The following is a 21,158-nucleotide window of genomic DNA, read 5'->3' on the forward strand; positions in this document are numbered from 1 at the left end:
AAGTGAAAAGCTGCACACACTTGTTTGCAGTGTGATGTTTCATGAACTTGACTCATGGGAAAAAAAGGTTCTTACCTTATCACCTTATTAGGCCTTCCCCTCACTCACCACAGGAGACTGCCCCGTGTTCCGCCTCTGCAGACAAAGTATAAATGTTGGTGTTCCGGCTTGTTTGGTCAGAGGTGCAGAGAAAGTATTTGACTTTCATACCTGATACTAATAAGGTTAATAATCTCAGAAAACTTAAAAAATCCTTTTGTTATTTTCACACTAAAATTCCAGTTGTTGCTCGCTGCCTAAAGGTAAGAAACTCTTTGCAACAGAAACATTAGAGACTGAACTGATTGTTCTTGGACTTAATCTGAGTGATTTCTATAGTGGTGACATTTTGCTTAAAAATGACCCGCAACATTACACTAGGTGTGGCTCCTGCAGCACATGCTTTGTTCTCCCTGAGACTTTATTCACTCGCTCAGCTTTTATATAGTGTTTGTTACATAGAAGACTCGCTGTGGGACAGATGTTGCTATGTTTCAGGCTGTGCTTGCATGGGACACTCTCACATAGTTCTGGTTTCCAGATTAATCATTAATCAAACATTGTCTGAATGTTCCACTGGAATACTTAAAGAGATATTTCATTGGAAATGTTTCATGGACGTCACGGTAATGCCTGGAATTTGGACTAAACATGTCCAAATTCAATTCAATTCAATTCAATTTTATTTATATAGCACCAAATTACAAAAACAGACGCTACAATAATACAAAATGATCTCTGTTTCTACTCTACGCAACTGGCGTGACTAACAGGCAGAACAATTACATTCTCTTCCACTAGAGTGCTGTACAACTAGCTGCTCTAATTAAATGGGTTGCAACTGGAGGTAAAACAGAAGTCAAGTCAAAGAAGAAATTACATAATAGTCATGCTGTGAGTGAGACAATGCAGTGCATTATAGCAATAGCTAAATATTTGAAAAGAAAAAGTAGTCAGTCGGACCTGGGTCCTGGAGACAATTCTGACCTAGCTGAAGGTCAGAAGAAAGCACAAAAGGTATACTGGAGACAAACTTAACCAATTCTGCACATTTGTTTGGTGTGCCGTGGCTCCAAAACGTTAGGAAAACTGCTATAGCAAATTAACAATTCTTCAGAACCACAGTTTAGTTTGCACCTTATGTGGTCGCAAATGTATTTATTTTTTCTCTTGGTGTTGCTCCTTTATTTGAAGCATAAAAGTAGTTAACGGAACATTTGTTGTTTTTTCGAAATGTCACACATGGGCATTTATCTTTTCAGATCCACTCTACCTCGCTTTCACCCTCTCTCACACAGTCTTCTCATTCATTCAATCTTTTCAACAACATATCAGGAGCAAAAAAGAAAAAAGAAAAAAAAAGAAAAACCCATTTCCTAAAAATCAGTATTGATTTACAATCATTCTATCAGTCAGTCATTCATTGGCAAAAGTAAAAGTAAAAATAGGCATGTTACGATGAGGTGCTGGTGTCCTCTGCTCTCTGCTCACATTATCTAAAGCCACAAGCTTCATATCAAATCAACCACTGGTTTCTACCCCTTAGAATGAATAGACTGGTTTCTATCGGGGGCAACAGCAGGCCTCTTGGTCATCTTACCTGGTAAATGATGGGAGTATACAGAAGGGAAAAAAAACAAATGTGACAACTTTAGCATGTTGAGCTAAATGAGGCCCTGCAGTTAAATCTGACCTCGTCAATTATTAATGACCAACAGATGCAAACGTTTTCTGCGTTTAAACCCACAGATCTGTGCGGATCTTATAGGATTTTTTCAGGGGAATGTTGGATTTATGTTTTCTCCATAAAAGTTGAGACTCTCCCTGCAAGTTTTAAACTTTAAAAAGGACCAATTTGCCTATTTACCTTCTTTGAAACATGAATGCCTTTGCAGGTGTGAACTGAGAACCAGAGGTTAAATAGGACAGGGGCTGGTTCGCTCTTAAAAGTCACTGATTAACATGCAGCTAATTTGTTTACAGCACAGGTGTTGAACTCCAGGCCTCGAGGGTCGGTGTCCTGCAGGTTTTAGATGTGTCCTTGATCCAACACAGCTGATTTAAATGGCTAAATTACCATAGGTACATATGTCATCCAAAAATCCACCAAACTTAGTTGGCCTGATCACTTAATTGCGATTGGATCTTTGATGCTTTTATTTAAACTTTTTATTTGCAACTTTATTTAAGTTCTGTGAACTGCTTCCAAATTTCACTAAACACTTTAAATGTCACTCAAATCTTAAGACAAAATCACAATTTTTTTAGTGTATAAATTTCCAACCCAAATTTTGAGTGGCTTCACAGCATTGTGATTTACACATTCACTTGGGAACTGAAAGGTTGCTGGTTTGATTCCAGCTGGAGTCAGAAGAAGGACATCCCATGTAAAACTACCTACTGTCCCTAGTGGCTGAAAGTAGTAACACTTTGCAATATACTAAAGTCATTGTACAGGGTGGGCCATTTATATGGATACACTGTAATAACATGGGAATGGTTGGTGATAATAAAGTCCTGTTTGTGGCACATTAATATATGTGAGGGGGCAAACTCCTCAGGATGGGTGGTGACCATGGTAGCCATTTAGAAGTCGGCCATCTTGGATACAACTTTTGTTGTTGTTTTATCACCATTGTTTTTCTTGTGACATTACCAACAAGTTTGATGTGTCACATGGCCCTCTTCCTATTGAAAAATCAAAAGTTGTTGTTTTCACTTGGTATATAAGCCACAAGCCAGCGCCCATTGTCAGAGACCAGTGTGGCGTTTGATCAGAGTGCTCTCTCTGCTGCAGCATAGTATTAAGCCAGATCAGAAGATGCTCATCAAGTGTTTGCAGTTTATTTAAAAACTTCCATCACATTTTATCAACAGATATCAGTGTCTGTGTAATGTTCCCATAGAGTCGGTGGGATTCCCAGCAGGTCCCTGAGGTCTTGTGACCAGGGCTTGCTGGTTGTCCAGCACACTAGATTAAAAACAAAAGGTGACAGAGTCTTTGTTTCTGTGGCTCCCAGACTTTGGAACTCTCTACCATTGAGTTTGAGATCTGTAGACTCTGCCAGTTCTTTTTAAAAACAGTTAAAAACCTATCTTTTTCAACTTGCCTTTGGTTGATGTTGTTTTATGTTCTAGCTTATGTGAAGCACTTTGTTATTTTATCTCGAAAGGTGCCATATAAATAAAATGTTACTTACTTTACTTACAGTAGTGCAGTTTAGATCAGTCAGATATGTGGCTAATTTCTACAGTGGTTATATGAAGTTCTGGTGGTTGTAAGTGGTGGTTCAGTTCATGTTATTATTGTGTGTATGAGGGTTCGGTCGGCCATTTGTTTATTTTGTCTATTGTGTGTATCGGTTGTAGGTGGTTGTGTGTGTGTGTTCAGTCCATGTGTTAACGTGGGTCAGATGTCAGGAGGCAGAGTTCAGGAGTCTGACGGCTGTAGGGAAGAAGCTGTTCTGGTACCTGGTGGTCTTAGTCCGGTCTTAGTCCGTTTTTTTTTTTTTTACTTGTTTTATTTTCAAATTGATTAATTTGCACTTTATCGTTTACAGTAGGATTAACTTTGCTGTGCCTTCCACAAAACTGTCTGTATATTTTTATTTATGTAGGAAACATGGATTCAAAAATAATGGAGGTGGCTGCTCTGGGTCGACCTTTCACCTTAGGGATGCTCTATGATGCCCGGAGTGATAAACTCATCCCAGGTAACGTGTGACATGTTTAGATTCTCAGTCTATATCCACTGTATCCACACTGATTTTAGAACATCTGGACAGCATAATCTCACATTTTTATCAAAGACTCACCCCTGAACTCAGTTTTCATTCTGTAATCAAAAGTTCACATCTGATATTGGAAAAAATACCAGGTTTGTTGAAGTGTAATTTTTGTTTTGATTGGTTTGACCTGAGAGAAATTTCCAGACATTCAATTACTTCAAGCATCCACAATAACATCTGGTTTCAATTTTTGGTTGTGAATTATAATCATACTGTATGTGAATTCAAAGGTGGAGCACAGGTAGGTACAGTTTGTTCTCCAAAATATCAGGACAATGTGTTTATTGAACAGTTGTAAAAGTGAAAAGCAAAAATTCTGATTGAACTTCATAAAATTGGGGGTGGGAATTTAACCCGTTAATCACAATTAATTAATCTTTTAAAAATGTGTTAAAAAATTTACACATTTAATCACCCTTTGTGATCCAAGCAAAGGGGAACTTTTGTCAATGCATGATGTCCTGGTATATCGATTATACTGATGCACAGAACTACAAAAATGGAAGAATCAGAAAGCACATTGCTAGGACTGATCGGAGGCAAACTTTATTTCAAAAGACTAACCGATGGAAGCCTTGATAAAAGCACCGTACAGTACCATCCAAATGCAAAACATGTTGCAGTGAGCACAGAAACTGTGGGAGCTGTTAGCGCTAGCAGTCCCAGTAACAAAAAAACGTGTTGGCAGCCCAAACTTGATGAAATGACTGGCTTCAGGACCAAAATTAATAAGTCAGCATTGGACAAACTGATATATTCTCTCACAAAAGTGATCGCTCTGGACTGTAGACTAGCGGTGGGCAGATCAATCCAAATATTGATTCTATTGATACCAAGTCGGTATCGGTTCGATACAAGCCTGGTGAGATCTATTCTTTACTTTCAGTTCCGCTCTTGTTTGCAATGCTGTGCTTGCGGCAAAGAGAAAAGAGCCAGGTCGCCAGAAAACTTGTGTTTAGGTGTTGCGCTGTCAGGTCACGTGACTTAGACGCTTTGAGGGTTGTTAAGTTGTTTACATATTATATTTTCAGTAGTTGTTTTTGTTGTTGAGAGTTTTTATTGTAATTTTTGTAATATAGTTTCTCAACAGTACTTGTTTGTCATAATTTGTTTACTGATTTGATAACTTTAAACCACCACGGCAGACCCGATGATAATTACGCGGTTGCTGTAACAGTACATTAAACGGCTGCAGCTCTCCTGCTGCCAGCTGTGCACATCACCACCAACAAAAACAACACAAGCAGAGCACAGGTTTCAAGCTGGCGAGGCGTGATTGTAGATGCCGTGCAGGCATAGCTGGACTGCCCATCATGCATACCGGGCATTTGCCCAGTAGGCCGATGGTGATTTTTCGTTTTTATGGGCCGATGATTTTTTTTTTGTAACGGCATGAACAATGAAGGGTGGTGGATTGGCCAGATGCTGGCCGATGTGTAAAAATAACTCAGTTGTTTGGTGGTGGCTGTGGCGGAGCTTCCACTGAGGCCAGCAGGTGGATGAGAGAAAAGGCAGGCAGGAGGAGCAGAGACCCGAGGAGGCCGCCAGTCCGAGTGTCAGGTGAACTGAACTTCAGGTAAGAAGTTATGAGCTGCAGTCTATCTGGGTCAGATATAAACCAAGTTTAGTTTATTTTCGTTGTGCTGACTTTTTACAGTCAGTTACAATAACTCGTACTGCTACTAGCTAGCATGACGGAGTTTCTATACAGCTGTGGGTGCTATGATGTTACTGATAGTGAACTTTATTTTATTCACAAGGTTAGTTAGTAGAGTTTCTGTAAAAAACGTAATCTTCCCGCATTCAGAGAAAATATTACGCATGTCGTATTGAGCTGAAAAGGAGCACAGTTTGTCCCGGACTTCAGCTAGACTGGAAAAAGACACAAAGCTGGATTTATTCTGTCTTTGCTGCACAACTGCCTCTTCTTCTCTCATCCTCTCCCCTCTCTCTCCTGTTGCTACTTCAATCATGAAACTGATCAATGATCAGCTGATCGGCTTTTCTCTCTTGTTTATTTATCTCCCACTTTGCGCCAGAAAGAGGAAACCAGCGGATGTCGCGCTAAACAACAGCAGCACGTTTAAGCTTGATCAGCTGTTCTTAGAATTTATTTAATGTTAATTTCTAGTATCAGCTGATGTTTGCTGGAGCCGCAGCTGTAAAGCTGCTGGTCATGATGTCGGTTTGGATATGTGGTGAGAGGGAAACATGAAGATGAAACCAGGAGATGTCCTTACTGAACCATCAGAGCTGTGATGGAGAAACAGGTTTACCTTTTAGGTGACATGGATGAGTTGGAGTTATGAACTGTTTCTGAGAGACAAATAACACCAGGATCCTTTTCTAATTTCCATCCATCTTCATCCGCTTTATCCGGGGCCGGGTCGCGGGGGCAGCAGCCTAAGCAAAGAGGCCCAGACCTCCCTCTCCCCAGCCACCTCCTCCAGCTTATCCGGGGGAATACCAAGGCGTTCCCAGGCCAGCCGAGAGATATAATCTCTCCAGCATGTCCTGGGTCTGCCCCGGGGCCTCCTCCCGGTGGGACATGCCTGGAACACCTCACCCAGGAGGCGCCCAGGGGGCATCCTTGTCAGATGCCCGAACCACCTCAGCTGGCTCCTTTCGATGTGGAGCAGCAGCGGCTCTACTCTGAGCCCCTCCCGGATGGCCAAACTTCTCACCCTATCTCTAAGGGAGAGGCCAGCCACCCTTCAGAGGAAGCTCATTTCTGCCGCTTGTATCCGCGATCTAGTTCTTTCGGTCACTACCCACAGCTCGTGGCCATAGGTGAGGGTAGGGACGTAGATCGACCGGTAAATTGAGAGCTTCGCTTTTACACTCAGCTCCCTCTTCACCATGACGGACCGGTGCGTCCGCATTACTGCAGCTGCAGCCCCAATCCGTCTGTCGATCTCCGGCTCCCTTCTCCCATCACTCGCGAACAAGACCCCGAGATACTTGAACTCCTCCACTTGGGGCAGGAACTCATCCCCGACCCGGAGTGGGCACTCCACACTTTTCCGGCTGAGAACCATGGCCTCAGATTTGCAGGTGCTGATCCTCATTCCCGCTGCTTCACACTCGGCTGCGAACTGTTCCAGTGCGAGCTGGAGGCCCTCACCCGATGAAGCCAACAGAACCACATCATCTGCAAAAATCAGAGATGAGATTCTGAGGCCACCAAAGCGAAAGCCCTCCGCCACTTGGCTGCGCCTAGAAATTCTGTCCATAAAAATTATGAACAGAACCGGAGACAAAGGGCAGCCCTGGCGGAGCCCATCACCCACCGGGAACGAGTCCGACTTATTGCCGGCAATGCGAACCAAGCTCTTGCAACGGTTGTATAGGGATCGAATGGCCCGTAGCAATGGGCCAGACACCCCATATTCCCGCAACACCTCCCACAGGACACCCCGAGGGACACGGTCGAATGCCTACTCCAAGTCCACAAAACACATGTAGACTGGTTGGGCAAACTCCCATGCACCCTCAAGTATCCTGGAGAGGATAAAGAGCTGGTCCAGTGTTCCGCGACCAGGACGAAAACCACATTGTTCCTCCTGTATCCGAGGTTCGACTAGCGGATGAACTCTCCTTTCTAGCACCCTGGCATAGACTTTCCCAGGGAGGCTGAGGAGTGTGATCCCCCTGTAGTTGGAACACACCCTCCGGTCTCCCTTCTTAAAGATGGGGACCACCACCCCGGTCTGCCAGTCCACAGGTACTGCCCCTGATCTCCACGCAACATTGTAGAGGCGTGTCAACCAGGACAGCCCTACAACGTCCAGAGCCTTCAGGAACTCGGGGCGGACCTCATCAACACCAGGGGCTCTGCCACCAAGGAGTTGTTTAACTGCCTCAGTGACCTCGCCCCCGGAAATTGGCGGGTCATTCCCCTCATCCCCAGACTCTGCTTCCTCCTCGGAAGACGTGTCAGTGGGATTAAGAAGGTCCTCGAAGTATTCCTTCCACCGCCTGACAATTTTCTCAGTCAACATCAGCAGCGCTCCGCCAGCACTATACACAGTGCAGGTAGAGCACCACTTTCCCCTCCTGAGACGTCTGACGGTTTGCCAGAATCTCTTCGAGGCAGTCCGAAAGTCTTTTTCCATGGCCTCTCCGAACCCCTCCCACACCTGAGTTTTTGCTTCAGCCACTGCCCGACTTCCGCTTGGCCTGTCGGTACCTATCAGCTGCCTCTGGAGTCCCACAGGCTAACCAAGCCCGATAGGACTCCTTCTTCAGCCTGGTGGCTCCCTTCACCTCTGGTGTCCACCATTTGGTTCGGGGATTACCACCACGGCAGGCACCAACCACCTTGCGGCCGCAGCTCAATGCAGCAGCTTCGGCAATGGAGACGCTGAACGTGGTCCATTCGGACTCAATGTCCCCAGTCTCCCTCGGATTGCTGTTGAAGCTCTGCCGGAGGTGTGCGTTGAAGATCTCGCGGACTGGGGCCTCTGCTAGACGTTCCCAGCACACCCTCACTATGCGTTTAGGTGCACAAGGTCTGTCCAGCGTCCTCCCCCGCCACCTGATCCAACTCACCACCAGGTGGTGATCAGTTGACAGCTCAGCCCCTCTCTTTACCTGAGTGTCCAGAACATATGGTCGCAGGTCTGCTGATACGATTACAAAATCGATCATCGACCTACGGCCTAGAGCATCCTGGTGCCACGTGCACTTATGGACACTCTTATGTTCGAACAGGGTGTTCGTTATGGCCAAACTGTGATTAGCACAGAAGTCCAATAACAAAGCACCGCTCGGGTTCAGATCAGGGAGGCCGTTCCTCCCAATCACGCCCCTCCAGGTCTCACTGTCGTTACCCACGTGAGCATTGAAGTCTCCCAGCAGGACAACAGAGTATCCAGGTGGAGCACCCTCCAGCACCCCCCCCCCCCCCCAGGGACTCTAAGAAGGCCGGGTACTCTGAACTGCCACTCGGCGCATAGACGCAGATGACAGTCAGGACCCGTTCCCCGACCCTAAGGCGCAGGGAACAAACCCTCTCGTCCACCGGGAAAAACCCCAACGTACCGGCAGCAAGCCGAGGGGATATTAGAATACCCACCCCAGCCCGCCGCCTCTCACCAGGGGCAACTCCAGACTGAGACAGAGTCCAGCCCCTCTCCAGGAGACTGGTTCCAGAGCCCAAGCCATGCGTAGAGGTGAGCCCGACTATATCTAGCCGGTACCTCTCAACCTCACGCACTAACTCAGGCTCCTTCCCCACCAGAGAGGTGACATTCCATGTCCCTATTGCCAGTCTTGGCAGCTGGGGGTCAGTCCGCCAGGGCCTCCGCTCCTGGCCGCCACCCGGCACACAATGCACCCGACCCCTATGGTGCCTCCTGCGGGTGGTGGGCCTGCGGGAGGATGGGCCCATGTCTCCTCTTCGGGCTGTGCCCGGCCGGGCCCCATGGACTAAGGCCCGGCCACCAGACGCTCGCCCTCGGGCACCCTCCCCGGGCCTGGCTCCAGGGCGGGGCCCCGGTAACCCTATCCCGGGCAGGGTAAACTGTTCCCTCGGTGTCCTTTTCATAAGGGTCTTATGAATCGCTCTTTGTCTGGTCCCTCACCCAGGGCCAGTTTGCCATGGGAGACCCTACCAGGGGGCAAGAGCCCCCAGACAACATAGCCCCTGGGATCCCTGGGACACACAAACCCCTCCACCACGATAAGGTAGCGATTCATAAAATGTTATTCAGCTGCATTCCTACAAGAGGGAGAAAATCTTTCATCAATATTTCAACAGCTGCAGTAACTCTTTAAAATACAAGACAGAGTCAGCTGGATTCTACTTTTAACAGTTTACTGGCATTTAAAATTCTGCTTTGCTTTGTTAGTTTAGAATTGTAATTATTATTATTAGTAGCAGTTGTAGTATTTCAATCAAAACTGAAGAATAAAGGATGCAAAATTCAGTATAAACCAAATAACTTCTTCTGGCTGTAGTGGACGCATCTTAATGAAACAAATGAGTATATATGTAAAAAAAATTTCCTCTTAACCATTTTGTGGATCTCATGTCTTAAAGGTGTCACACTGTGGGATGCTAAAACTCTGCAGGAGAAGTCAGTGGAGAAAAATCAGCACAGCAGTGAATTTGAAGTCAGTGCGTCTGATTCCACTAAAACAAAATCCTCTCTGCTGGATGTTAATGCTTCACTAAAGGCCAGTTTCCTGGGTGGACTCATTGAAGTTGGAGGATCAGCCAAGTATCTGAATGATAACAAGAAATCTCACCATCAGAGTCGAGTCACACTTCAGTACAAAGCTACCACCAAATTCAAACAGCTGATGTTGACTCCTGATGAAACCAAGAACACCCAACAAGCAGAAGATGTGAAGAATTTGGCGACACATGTAGTCACAGGAATCCTTTATGGAGCAAATGCTTTCTTTGTGTTTGACAGTGAGAAGTTAGATGATAGCAGCATTCAAGTCATCGAGGGCAGCATGCAAGCAGTGATAAAGAAGATCCCCTCATTTAATGTTGACGGGAAAGTTGACATAAAGCTGAGTGATGAAGAAAAAGCTGTGACTGATAAATTCACCTGCAAGTTCTATGGAGACTTCATCCTTGAAAGCAACCCTGGAACATTTGAAGATGCAGTGAAGACATTCATCCAACTTCCAAAACTACTGGGAGAAAACAGAGAAAACTGTGTTCCACTGAAGGTCACACTGATGCCTCTGAAGATTTTAGATCCAGAAGCTCCTGAGGCAGTGACTGAGATCAGCATTGGACTTGTTATAAAGGCTCAAGATGCTCTGAAGGACCTCTATAACCTGGAAATAAGATGCAATGATCTGCTGGACGACAGAGTGGTGAGAAGCTTTCCACAGATACAAGAAAAGTTGAGCAGATTCAAGAAGCTCTGTCAGTATTTCAGATCTTCAATCCAGAAAACAATGGCTGAGAAACTTCCCTCCATCAGGGCAGGTGAGGAAGATAAGCAGGAATTAGTGAAAGTGTTTTATGACAGAGACAAGTCACCGTTCAGTCAGGAGAGATTAACCAAGTGGATCAAAGATGAAGAGAGAGAAGTCACCATCATCAGGTACTTTGTAGACATGATGGAGGGAACAAAGATCATCTCAGATCAGTCTGAGCTGGACAGAGAGGTGTTTAAACCAGGAGTAGAGGAAGTTCTCTGCTTTGTTTTCACCTCCCTGAAATCCACTGACCCATATCTGCAGAACATGTCTGACTACTTGGAGGAAAAGAAACTGGAAGGTACTGATGGTAACACTCCACCTACCCAGGACCAATGGTACCGCTCAGATGAAGCGATAAAGCAGATGACAGAAAAGGCCGAAGCGGTGAAAAACTGCAGCAGACTGTTTATAACAGCCATTCAAAATGACCAATACAAAGGAGGAAGTATCTACCACTACAGGAACACAAACCTGGTCACTGATGATTTCTCAGGACCTGATGTCACTGATGTGGAAAAGGTGACGAACAGGAGAGATCTGACCTGTTGTAAGTACTAACAAAATAACACTCTTTCATCTTAAAATTATCTGAACTGTTTAAAGTGAAATTATTCCCATTGATCCATCCATCCATCTTCTTCTGCTTATCTGGGGCCGGGTCGTGGGGGCAGCAGCCCAAGCAGAGAAGCCCAGACCTCCCTCCCCCCAGTCACCTCCTCCAGCTTGTCTGGGGGAACACCAAGGCATTCACAGGCCAGCTGAGTGATATATTCTCTCCAGCGTGTCCTGGGTTTGCCCCACGGCCTCCTCCTGGTGGGAAAACACCTCACGCAGGAGGCGCCCAGGAGGCATCCTTGTCAGATGCCCAAACCGCCTCAACTGGCTCCTTTCGATGTGGGGGAGCAGCCACTCTACTGGCCAAACTTCTCACCCTATCTCTAATGGAGAGGCCAGCCACCCTTCAGAGGAAGCCCATTTCTGCTGCTTGTATCCTCAATCTCATTCTTTCGGTCACTACCCACAGCTTGGGATCATAGGTGTGGATGGGGACGTAGATCAACCGGTAAATTGAGAGCTTCGCTTTTACACTCAGCTCCCTCTTCACCACAACTGACCTGTACAGTGTCTGCATCACTGCAACCGCAGCAACAATCTGTCTGTCGATCTGTTGAGCTCCCTTCTCCTGTTACTCATGAACAAGACCCCGGGATACTTAAACTCCTCCACTTCGGTAAGAACTTGTCCCTGACCCAGAGTGGGCACTCCACCTTTTTCCGGCTGTGAACCAATCCAAGCTGAGCTGGAGGCCATCACCTGATGAAGCCAACAGAACCACATCATCCACGAAAAGCAGAGATGAGATCCTGAGACTACCCAAGTGAAAGCCTTCTGCCACTTGACTGCACCTAGAAATTCTGTCCATAAAAATTATGAACAGAATCTGTGAGAAAGGGCAGCCCTGGCAGAGCCCATCACCCACCAGGAACGAGTCCGACTTATTGCTATGCGGCCCAAGCTCTTGCAACAGTTGTATAAGGACTGAATGGCCCATAGCAATGGGCAAGACACCCCATACTCCCGGAGCACCCCCAACAGGACACCCAAAGGGACACAGTTGAATGCTTTCTCCAAGTCCACAAAACCCATGTAGTCTGGTTGGGCAAACTTCCATCCACCCTCAAGTATCCTTGAAAGGATAAAGAGCTGGTCCAGTGTTCCATGACCAGGATGAAAACCTCATTGTTCCTGCTGTATCTGAGGTCCGACTAGCAGAGGGACTCTCCTTTCCAGCACCCTGGCATAGACTTTCCCAGGGAGGCTGAAGATTGTGGGTCACCTGTAGTAGAATCACACCCTCTGGCTCCCTTCCCCTTTGGTGTCCACCATTGTGCTCAGAGGTTACCACCATGACAGGCACCAACCACCTTGTGTCCACAGCTCAGGGCAGCGGCTTCGATAATGGAGAAGTTGAACATGGTCCATTCGAACTAAATGTCCCCAGTCTCCCTTAGAATGCTAATGAAGCTCTGCTGGAGAAGTGCATTGAAGATCTCGCGGATTAGGGCCTCTGCTAGGCATTCCCAGCACACCCTCACTGTACGTTTGGGTGTGCCAGGCCTGCCCAGCATCCTCCCCTGCCACCAGATTAATGGATTTCAGGACAGGAACTATTAAAGCAGTGCTGTCAGTGGATCAGTCTGATTGGTTTAGGTTCCTAAACATGTTGTTGCATTTATTAACAACAGTAACTTTCTGCTAATAAAGCCTTTTGATGTTTAGGCTGAACTGTGATTCTGATCAGGTCTCAAAGGCAGCACAGTGTGAAACATAGAATCAGAGAAACATGCAGATAAAATCCATCATCACAATCAAACTCAGACAAGTTGAGGTTTGAGGACAGACATCTGACGTGTTAAAAACAGACTGCAGATCTGCAGTGGACAGATTCAGTCAGAGGCATCATCACAAATAATTGAATGAATGAATGAATTGCAGCACGGTGGCACAGTGGTTAACACTGTTGCCGCACAGCAAGAAGGTCCTGAGTTCAATTCCACCATCAGGCCGGGGTCTTTCTGTGTGGAGTTTGCATGTTCTCCCCGTGTTTGCGTGGGTTCCCTCCGGGTACTCTGGCTTCCTCCCACCGTCCAAAGACATGCAGCTTGTGGGGATAGGTCAATTGATTAATCCAAATTGTCCATAGAAGTGAATGTGAGTGCGAATGGTTGTCTGTCCCTGTGTGTTGGCCCTGCGACAGACTGGTGAGCTGTCCAAGATGTACCCCGCCTCTCGCCCTATGACAGCTGGGATAGCCCCCCCCCCCCCCCCCGACCCTGAAAGGGATAAGCGGAAGCGACTGGATGGATGAATGAATTAATGAATTGAATGAATTTGATCAGGTCTCGTTATTTCCATCAGATGCCTGTGGTCTCACCGTGGATCCAAACACAGTAAATAACAACCTCATCCTGTCTGAAGGAAACAAGAAGGTGACATTCGGAGAGTGGCAGTCGTATCCCGACCATCCTGAGAGATTTGAAGTTTGGCCTCACTTTCTGTGCAGAGAGGCTCTGACTGGGCGCCATTACTGGGAGGTAGAACTGAATATGAATAAAGGTGCAGATGCTGCTGCTGCTGTTTGCTACAGAAAAATAGAGAGAAAGGGACAAGGTAGACTGACTGGGTTCGGGTGGAATAACATCTCCTGGTCTTTGGGCTTTAAATGGGACCCAGACCCAACTTACTATGCAGAGCATGATAGTATGACCACTAATCACCCACTTCCACCTTCTGGCTGCCCCAGACTGGGAGTGTTTCTGGATTGGCCTGCAGGGACTCTGTCCTACTACACAGTCTCATTTAATAAACTGAGTCACATTCACACCTTCAGGACCAAATTCTCTGAGCCTGTTGTTCCAGCCTTCAAGGTCTGCAGCAAAAACAGCTCCGTGTTGCTCTGTCTGTAAACTTGATGCCACATAATTCAGTTCAGCTTTTTACAACAGAGCTGTATAAATGTGCCATCATGTCGGTCACATTTAGTTATTTAATTTATGACAACCAATCAGCCTGTATGATCACAGCCAACAGACACTTAGAGCATCTTTTCCAGAAAAAAAAACAGATTGTTTTTGCTAGATATATTTGGATTTGTGTTCACATAAATGGGGCCCCATGTTAACCTCCGAAGACCCGAACTCTTTCATTTTGCATGCATTTTTAATTCCTCTTTCCTATTTGGGACCTGATGAATGTAACAAAAAAATAATAATAATTATCTGATTCTTTTTTGTTTTACCTGATTTTTGTTTCTGAGAAAAGTGAGATCTACATATGAGGACATTAGTGATGGTAAATTCGATTCTTTTTACTGAATCGAGTTTTAATGAGTCACTCACCAAAGTGAATCGAGTTTCTTGAGTTATTTGAGTCACTGAATCAGACTCAAATGACTCAAATTTTGCACTCTCAGACAAGAGAGTGCAAAAATGTACATTTTCACTCAAACTTAATTTGTTTCTCTTTTAATGTAAATCCTACTGCTTAGATGAATGACTGTAAAATAAAACAACTATTTTCTTTAGAGCAAAAAAAATTCTAAAGGGAACATTTATTCATTTGTATTTTATTTTATTGGTATTTTCCTTAATTGTGTCAAATATATATTTTCTCATCTAAATGTCCACTGAGCTGTGAGCCAGGGGGCGGTAAAGTGCCTTAACATTGGTTGCCAACCAAGAAGAAGAAGAAGAAGTAGCTGTGAAGTGACAGTGAGCCAGGAGGGAGGGGGTGAGTGATTCGTTCAACTCCTTTGAGCTGTGAGCCAGGAGGGAGGGGGTTAGAGAGTCCTAAGTGATTCGCTTATGCTATGATTCAGCACAGCAAGGGAGGGGGTGAGTAACTCAAATGTGCTGTTAGCATGTTAGCTGACAGATGCTACTGTGAACCGAGGCAAGGCAAGGCAAGGCAAATTTATTTGTATAGCACAATTCAACAACAAGGTGATTCAAAGTGCTTTACAGAGACATTAGAAACAAAAACAGATAAAAAGCATAATTTAAAATTGATTAAAACAAGCAAACAAACAAACTAACTAAACACACACATTTCACACCTGTTCGCGCGATCTGAACCCTTATCGTAAGGGGAGCTACCAGTCCTTCTGTGGACGAGCTACTTTCTATTTTAAATTCCCTGAATTTAAAATACTCTCTAGACCCAGTCTAGACCCAGCTGGGGAGCTACCCAGAGCTCTAAACCCACACCTGTTCGTGCGATCTGAACCCTTATCGTAAGGGGAGCTACCAGTCCTTCTGTGGACGAGCTACTTCCTATTTAAATTCCCTGAATTTAAAATACTCTCTAGACCCAGTCTAGACCCAGCTGGGGAGCTACCCAGAGCTCTAAACCCACTTAACAAACAAACAAACAAACAAACAAAACAGTATATAAAATCAAAACAGATAAAATCAGAACAGTAGATGGGAGGTAACGAGACTGTGGACAAGAATGGACGTAGACTGGGTGGAAAGTGAAGGACGTAATCTCTTAATGTTACGTAGATGGAAGTAGGCAGAACGGGTGAGATTATTGATGTGAGATTTATAGGAAAGTGTACTGTCTAGGATGACACCAAGGCTCTTAACCTGAGGAGAAATGTGATGTCCACATATGTGGATGCCAGGTCGTAGGAGATTAAGGCCTCACCTGCAGATTTCCATGGTTTCCTGCATGAAGCAGCTTTTGTGTTGTGTTGTTTGACCCTCAGATTGATTGAAGTGATCCTTTTCTCTTTTTGTCATTTATTCTTTCACTAATCCTGCAGTTTAATTCTGATTAAAGCCTTTAAATAGTTCATGATTTGTTAATTCAAGCTTTTTTTTTCTTGGTGATGGTTTGATGGGATTCAGATTTTTATTTGCATTTTTTTCTTCCTGAGATTAGAATGAGTGGAAGTTAAAATAATTTGTCTGATGTTTTCTTTTTAACTTGTTGCGTTTGATCAGCTGATGAATTAGAAGACATTTATTCCATTGTTGTATATTTGAAGACATTTTTATTGTTGTGGCTGACTTTTCATATATCATTCTAAAATAAATGGTCTTTGTTGATAGTTTGATTGATATTCAGACATTTGACTTGCACCACAAATTTTTCATGTAAATTTGTTTAATTTCAATAAAGTTAAGAAAAAACTAAACAAATAATTTGAATGCATTTATTTCATGTACCCTCATTTTTTTAGATCTCTTAGATCAAGTGATCTTTTGCTTTTACCCATACCTAGGTCGAGGCTGGTTCATAGAGACTGTGTCAGCTCCCAAACAGACCAAAAACAAACTAAAAACCAGCAACAAACAACTTAAACATAAACAATTACAAAGAAAGAACAATACAGTATCCACATCTGAACCAAAGAGTAAAACAGTGAAATGTGGATTATTAAATATTAGGTCTCTCTCCTCCAAGTCTCTGTTAGTACATGACTTAATAATTGATCAACAAATCGATTTACTCTGCCTTACAGAAACCTGGTTGCAGCAGGATGATTATGTTAGTTTAAATGAATCAACACCCCCGAGTCATTCTAACTACCAGAAAAATTGAAGCACAGGCCGAGGGGGCGGTGTGGCAGCAATTTTTCACACCAGCCTATTAATTAATGAAAGATCAAGACAGACTTTTAATTCATTTGAAAGCCTGATGCTCAGCCTCGTCCACCCCAGCTGTAAAACTCAGAAACCAGTCTTACTTGTTATCATCTATCGTCCACCTGGGCCTTACACAGAGTTTCTGTCTGATTTCTCAGACTTTTTATCTGATTTAGTTCTCGGCTCAGATAAAATAATTATTGTGGGTGATTTTAACATCCATGTAGATGCTAAAAATGACAGCCTCAACATGGCATTTAATCTGTTATTAGACTCAATTGGTTTCTCTCAAAATGTAAAAGAACCCACCCACCACTTTAATCACACTCTAGATCTTGTTTTAACATATGGCATAGAAACTGAACATTTAACAGTGTTTCCTGAAAACCCTCTCCTGTCTGATCATTTCCTGATAACATTTACATTTACAATAATTGATTACACAGCGATGGAGAGTAGACTTTATCAAAGTAGATGTCTTTCTGAAAGCGCTGTAACTAAGTTTAAGAATATAATCCACCCACTGTTATCATCTTCAATGCCCTGTACCAACACAGAGCAGAGCAGCTATCTGAACGCTACCCCAACAGAGGTCGATTATCTTGTTAATAATTTCACCTCCTCACTACGTACGACTCTGGATACTGTAGCTCCTGTGAAAACTAAGGTCTCTAATCAGAAGTACCTGACTCTGTGGTATAATTCTCAAACACGTACCCTAAAGCAGATGACTCGTAATCTGGAGAGGAAATGGCGTGTCACAAATCTAGAGGATCATCATTTAGCCTGGAGAAATAGTTTGCTGCTTTATAAGAAAGCCCTCCGCAAAGCCAGAACATCTTACTATTCATCACTGATTGAAGAAAATAAGAACAACCCCACACAGCAAATCCAGCATGTCCAAATTAACACTGTCGGATTTGATTTCAACACTATTAAAGTGTCTATATGGGTCCACACCAGAGAGTGTTAATTTAACTCTTTTTGGAGAGTTGGTACATTAACTCTGATTTAGTGTTAAACACCAAATCTGTCTGGAGTTGATAATTTAACACTTGGTGTTAAGAGTTTATATATTAACTCTCAAAGAGTATTTTAGTTTAACTACGTAAGAGTTATCTTCTAATTCATTCTAAAAAGCAGGAATTTTACTGTTCTGAACTTCTAGAAATTTCTTTTGGAAATAAACATTTACTAAAAAGATGCAATGGTTTTTGAAAAACATTTATTCTGAACTGTGCACCACAATTTCAAAACATTTTCTGAAAGATGTAACAGTATACATGTTCTCACTTTCATTAGAATTTTGTTTATCAAAAGGTCTGACATGGTAAATGCAAATAACAGCATTCTCATCACTTATTTCTTCAATACAATATGCATGTCCTTCATTCATCACTTTGTGGAACTTCAACGCACTTCTGCTCTCCCCCATATTCCATCTTCACAAGCATATCCTGTGTGGAGATTGAATAAAAATTAGTTGACACTAATTAATGGCACAAATAATCCAGTAAACAATTGCAGCACAGTAAAAAAAAAAAGGAATCCTCTTTGAGCCATTACTTGTGTAAAGTATTTTCCCAAAAGACAAGGACACAGGCAACAGGTAATACTGAACTAAATGTAAAACCTCAACCTTTTTAATTTTTACCTAAACCGTGTGCACAAAACTCTGGAGGGATCTATGCTAACGTAGAATCCAGTCAGGACGTCTGCTACTGCTGTTTGCTCGTTTTTTTTATGGGCGATCGTTTTCAGGCTTCAAGTAGCACCATTATACCAACATTTCACATTCTACACATTGTTTTAGGTGTATTTGACCAAAAGTTTGACTGAAAATTCACATGCAAGCTTTTTTTCAAGGCTGTGGTATTTGCCCGCAAACAATACCTTTCAGCTAGCTAAAACAGAATGTTATGCTATCACCGAGCAACATGGCTAATGCCTTTCACACAGCTTTGTCTCAACTCCAAAGAGCCACAGAAGTAAAAGCTCATGATAATAATTGAAACAATCTTTGAAAAAATGACTTACCAAGCATGGCAAACAACTCAAATATGTAGAGCAAAATGTTCTGAAACGGCTTCACTTCAGCTTCGATTGGAGCCGTGCTGGGGGCGGAGTCTGTGAATTTACTCTATTGGTGTCATAGCCCCTGTAGGAGTTCAGAGTTAAGAGGTCAAGAGTTAATGTTTCCATTGTAACACCTCCAGATTTGACAGAGAAACACTCATTTTTAACACTCGATTTTAACTACTATCATTTTACACCTCAGAGTTACATTAAAAGAATGTGACTCTACTTAGAGTAAAATTAACTCTACTTTTGCAAGGAGACTATTAACACCAAAACATTTAACACTTTTGAATTTGCTGTGCAGGTTTCTCTTCAGCACTGTAGCCAGGCTGACAAAAAGTCAGAGCTCTTTTGAGCCAACCATCCGTTTAACGTTAACTAGTAATGACTTCATGAACTTCTTCACAAATAAAATTTTTATCATTAGAGAAAAAATTACCAGTAATCATCCCACAGATGTAATATTATCTACAGCTACTCTTAGTACCATTGATGTTAAGTTAGACTCTTTTTCTCTAATTGATCTTTCTGAGTTAACTTCAATAATTACTTCCTCCAAACCATCAACGTGTCTTTTAGACCCCATTCCTACAAAACTGCTCAAAGAAGTCCTGCCATTAATTAATTCTTCGATCTTAAATATGATCAACCTATCTCTAATAATCGGCTATGTACCACAGGCCTTCAAGCTGGCTGTAGTTAAACCTTTACTCAAAAAGCCATCTCTAGACCCAGCAGTCTTAGCTAATTATAGGCCAATCTCCAACCTTCCTTTCATATCAAACATCCTTGAAAGAGTAGTTGTCAAACAGCTAACAGATCATCTGCAGAGGAATGGTTTATTTGAAGAGTTTCAGTCAGGTTTCAGAGCTCATCACAGCACAGAAACAGCTGTAGTGAAGGTTACAAATGATCTTCTGGCCTCAGACAGTGGACTCATCTCTGTGCTTGTTCTGCTAGACCTTAGCGCAGCATTCGATACTGTTGACCATAATATCCTATTAGAGCGATTAGAACATGCTGTAGGTATTACAGGTACTGCGCTGCAGTGGTTTGTATCATATCTATCTAATAGACTCCAGTTTGTGCATGTAAATGGAGAGTCCTCTTCACACACTGAGGTTAATTATGGAGTTCCACAGGGTTCAGTGCTAGGACCAATTCTGTTTACATTATACATGCTTCCCTTAGGCAGTATCATTAGAAGACATAGCATACATTTTCACTGCTATGCAGATGACACCCAGCTCTATCTGTCCATGAAGCCAGATAACACACACCAATTAGTTAAACTGCAGGAATGTCTTAAAGACATAAAGACCTGGATGGCCGCTAACTTTCTGCTTCTTAATTCAGATAAAACTGAGGTTATTGTACTCGGCCCTGAAAAGCCTAGAAATATGGTATCTAACCAGATTCTTCCTCTGGATGGCATTACCTTGGCCTCCAGTAACGCTGTGAGGAACCTTGGAGTCATTTTTGACCAGGACATGTCCTTCAATGCACATATTAAACAAATATGTAAGACTGCGTTCTTCCATTTGCACAACATCTCTAAAATTAGAAATATCCTGTCTCAGAGTGATGCTGAAAAACTAGTTCATGCATTTATTACTTCCAGGCTGGACGACTGTAATTCATTATTATCAGGATGTCCAAAAAACTCACTGAAAAGCCTTCAGCTAATCCAAAATGCTGCAGCAAGAGTCCTGACAGGGACTAGAAAGAGAGAGCATATTTCTCCTGTTTTGGCTTCCCTTCATTGGCTTCCTGTTAAATCCAGAATTGAATTCAAAATCCTGCTCCTCACATACAAGGTCTTAAATAATCAGGCCCCATCTTATCTCAATGACCTTGTAGTACCATATCACCCTATTAGAGCACTTCACTCTCGCTCTGCAGGCCTACTTGTTGTTCCTAGAGTATTTAAAAGTAGAATGGGAGGCAGAGCCTTCAGTTTTCAGGCCCCTCTTCTGTGGAACCAGCTTCCAGTTTGGATTCGGGAGACAGACACTATCTCTACTTTCAAGATTAGGCTTCAAACTTTCCTTTTTGCTAAAGCATATAGTTAGGGCTGGACCAGGTGACCCTGAATCCTCCCTTAGTTATGCTGCAATAGACGTAGGCTGCCGGGGATTCCCATGATGCATTG

General features: G+C 43.5%; 1 protein-coding gene and 1 long non-coding RNA gene across 3 annotated transcripts; one reads left to right on the plus strand and one right to left on the minus strand.

The window, feature by feature from the left end:
• The first annotated feature begins 185 nt into the window (after positions 1-185).
• Positions 186-16,480, plus strand: LOC113017703 (neoverrucotoxin subunit alpha-like). 2 transcript variants are annotated; one of them, XM_080305767.1, is made up of 4 exons: positions 186-302; positions 3,657-3,752; positions 9,871-11,322; positions 13,695-16,480. In XM_080305767.1, the coding sequence occupies exons 2-4, from the start codon at positions 3,662-3,664 to the stop codon at positions 14,240-14,242; spliced, it is 2,091 nt and encodes a 696-aa protein (XP_080161893.1). In that variant the 5' UTR covers positions 186-302; positions 3,657-3,661; the 3' UTR covers positions 14,243-16,480. The 2 variants fall into 2 exon arrangements, with proteins under 2 accessions (XP_080161893.1, XP_080161892.1); XM_080305766.1 differs by lacking the exon at positions 186-302 and having other exon boundaries at positions 3,266-3,752.
• A 1,655-nt stretch (positions 16,481-18,135) lies between these two features.
• On the minus strand, positions 18,136-19,914 carry LOC145430539 (uncharacterized). Its single transcript, XR_013911121.1, has 2 exons — positions 18,965-19,914; positions 18,136-18,384 (listed from the first exon to the last, which is right to left on the minus strand). It is a non-coding gene; the product is annotated as an uncharacterized LOC145430539 (long non-coding RNA).
• Positions 19,915-21,158: the final 1,244 nt, after the last annotated feature.

This window comes from Astatotilapia calliptera, chromosome 8 (assembly GCF_964374335.1).
Source record: "Astatotilapia calliptera chromosome 8, fAstCal68.1, whole genome shotgun sequence".
Taxonomy (NCBI): Eukaryota; Metazoa; Chordata; class Actinopteri; order Cichliformes; family Cichlidae; genus Astatotilapia; species Astatotilapia calliptera.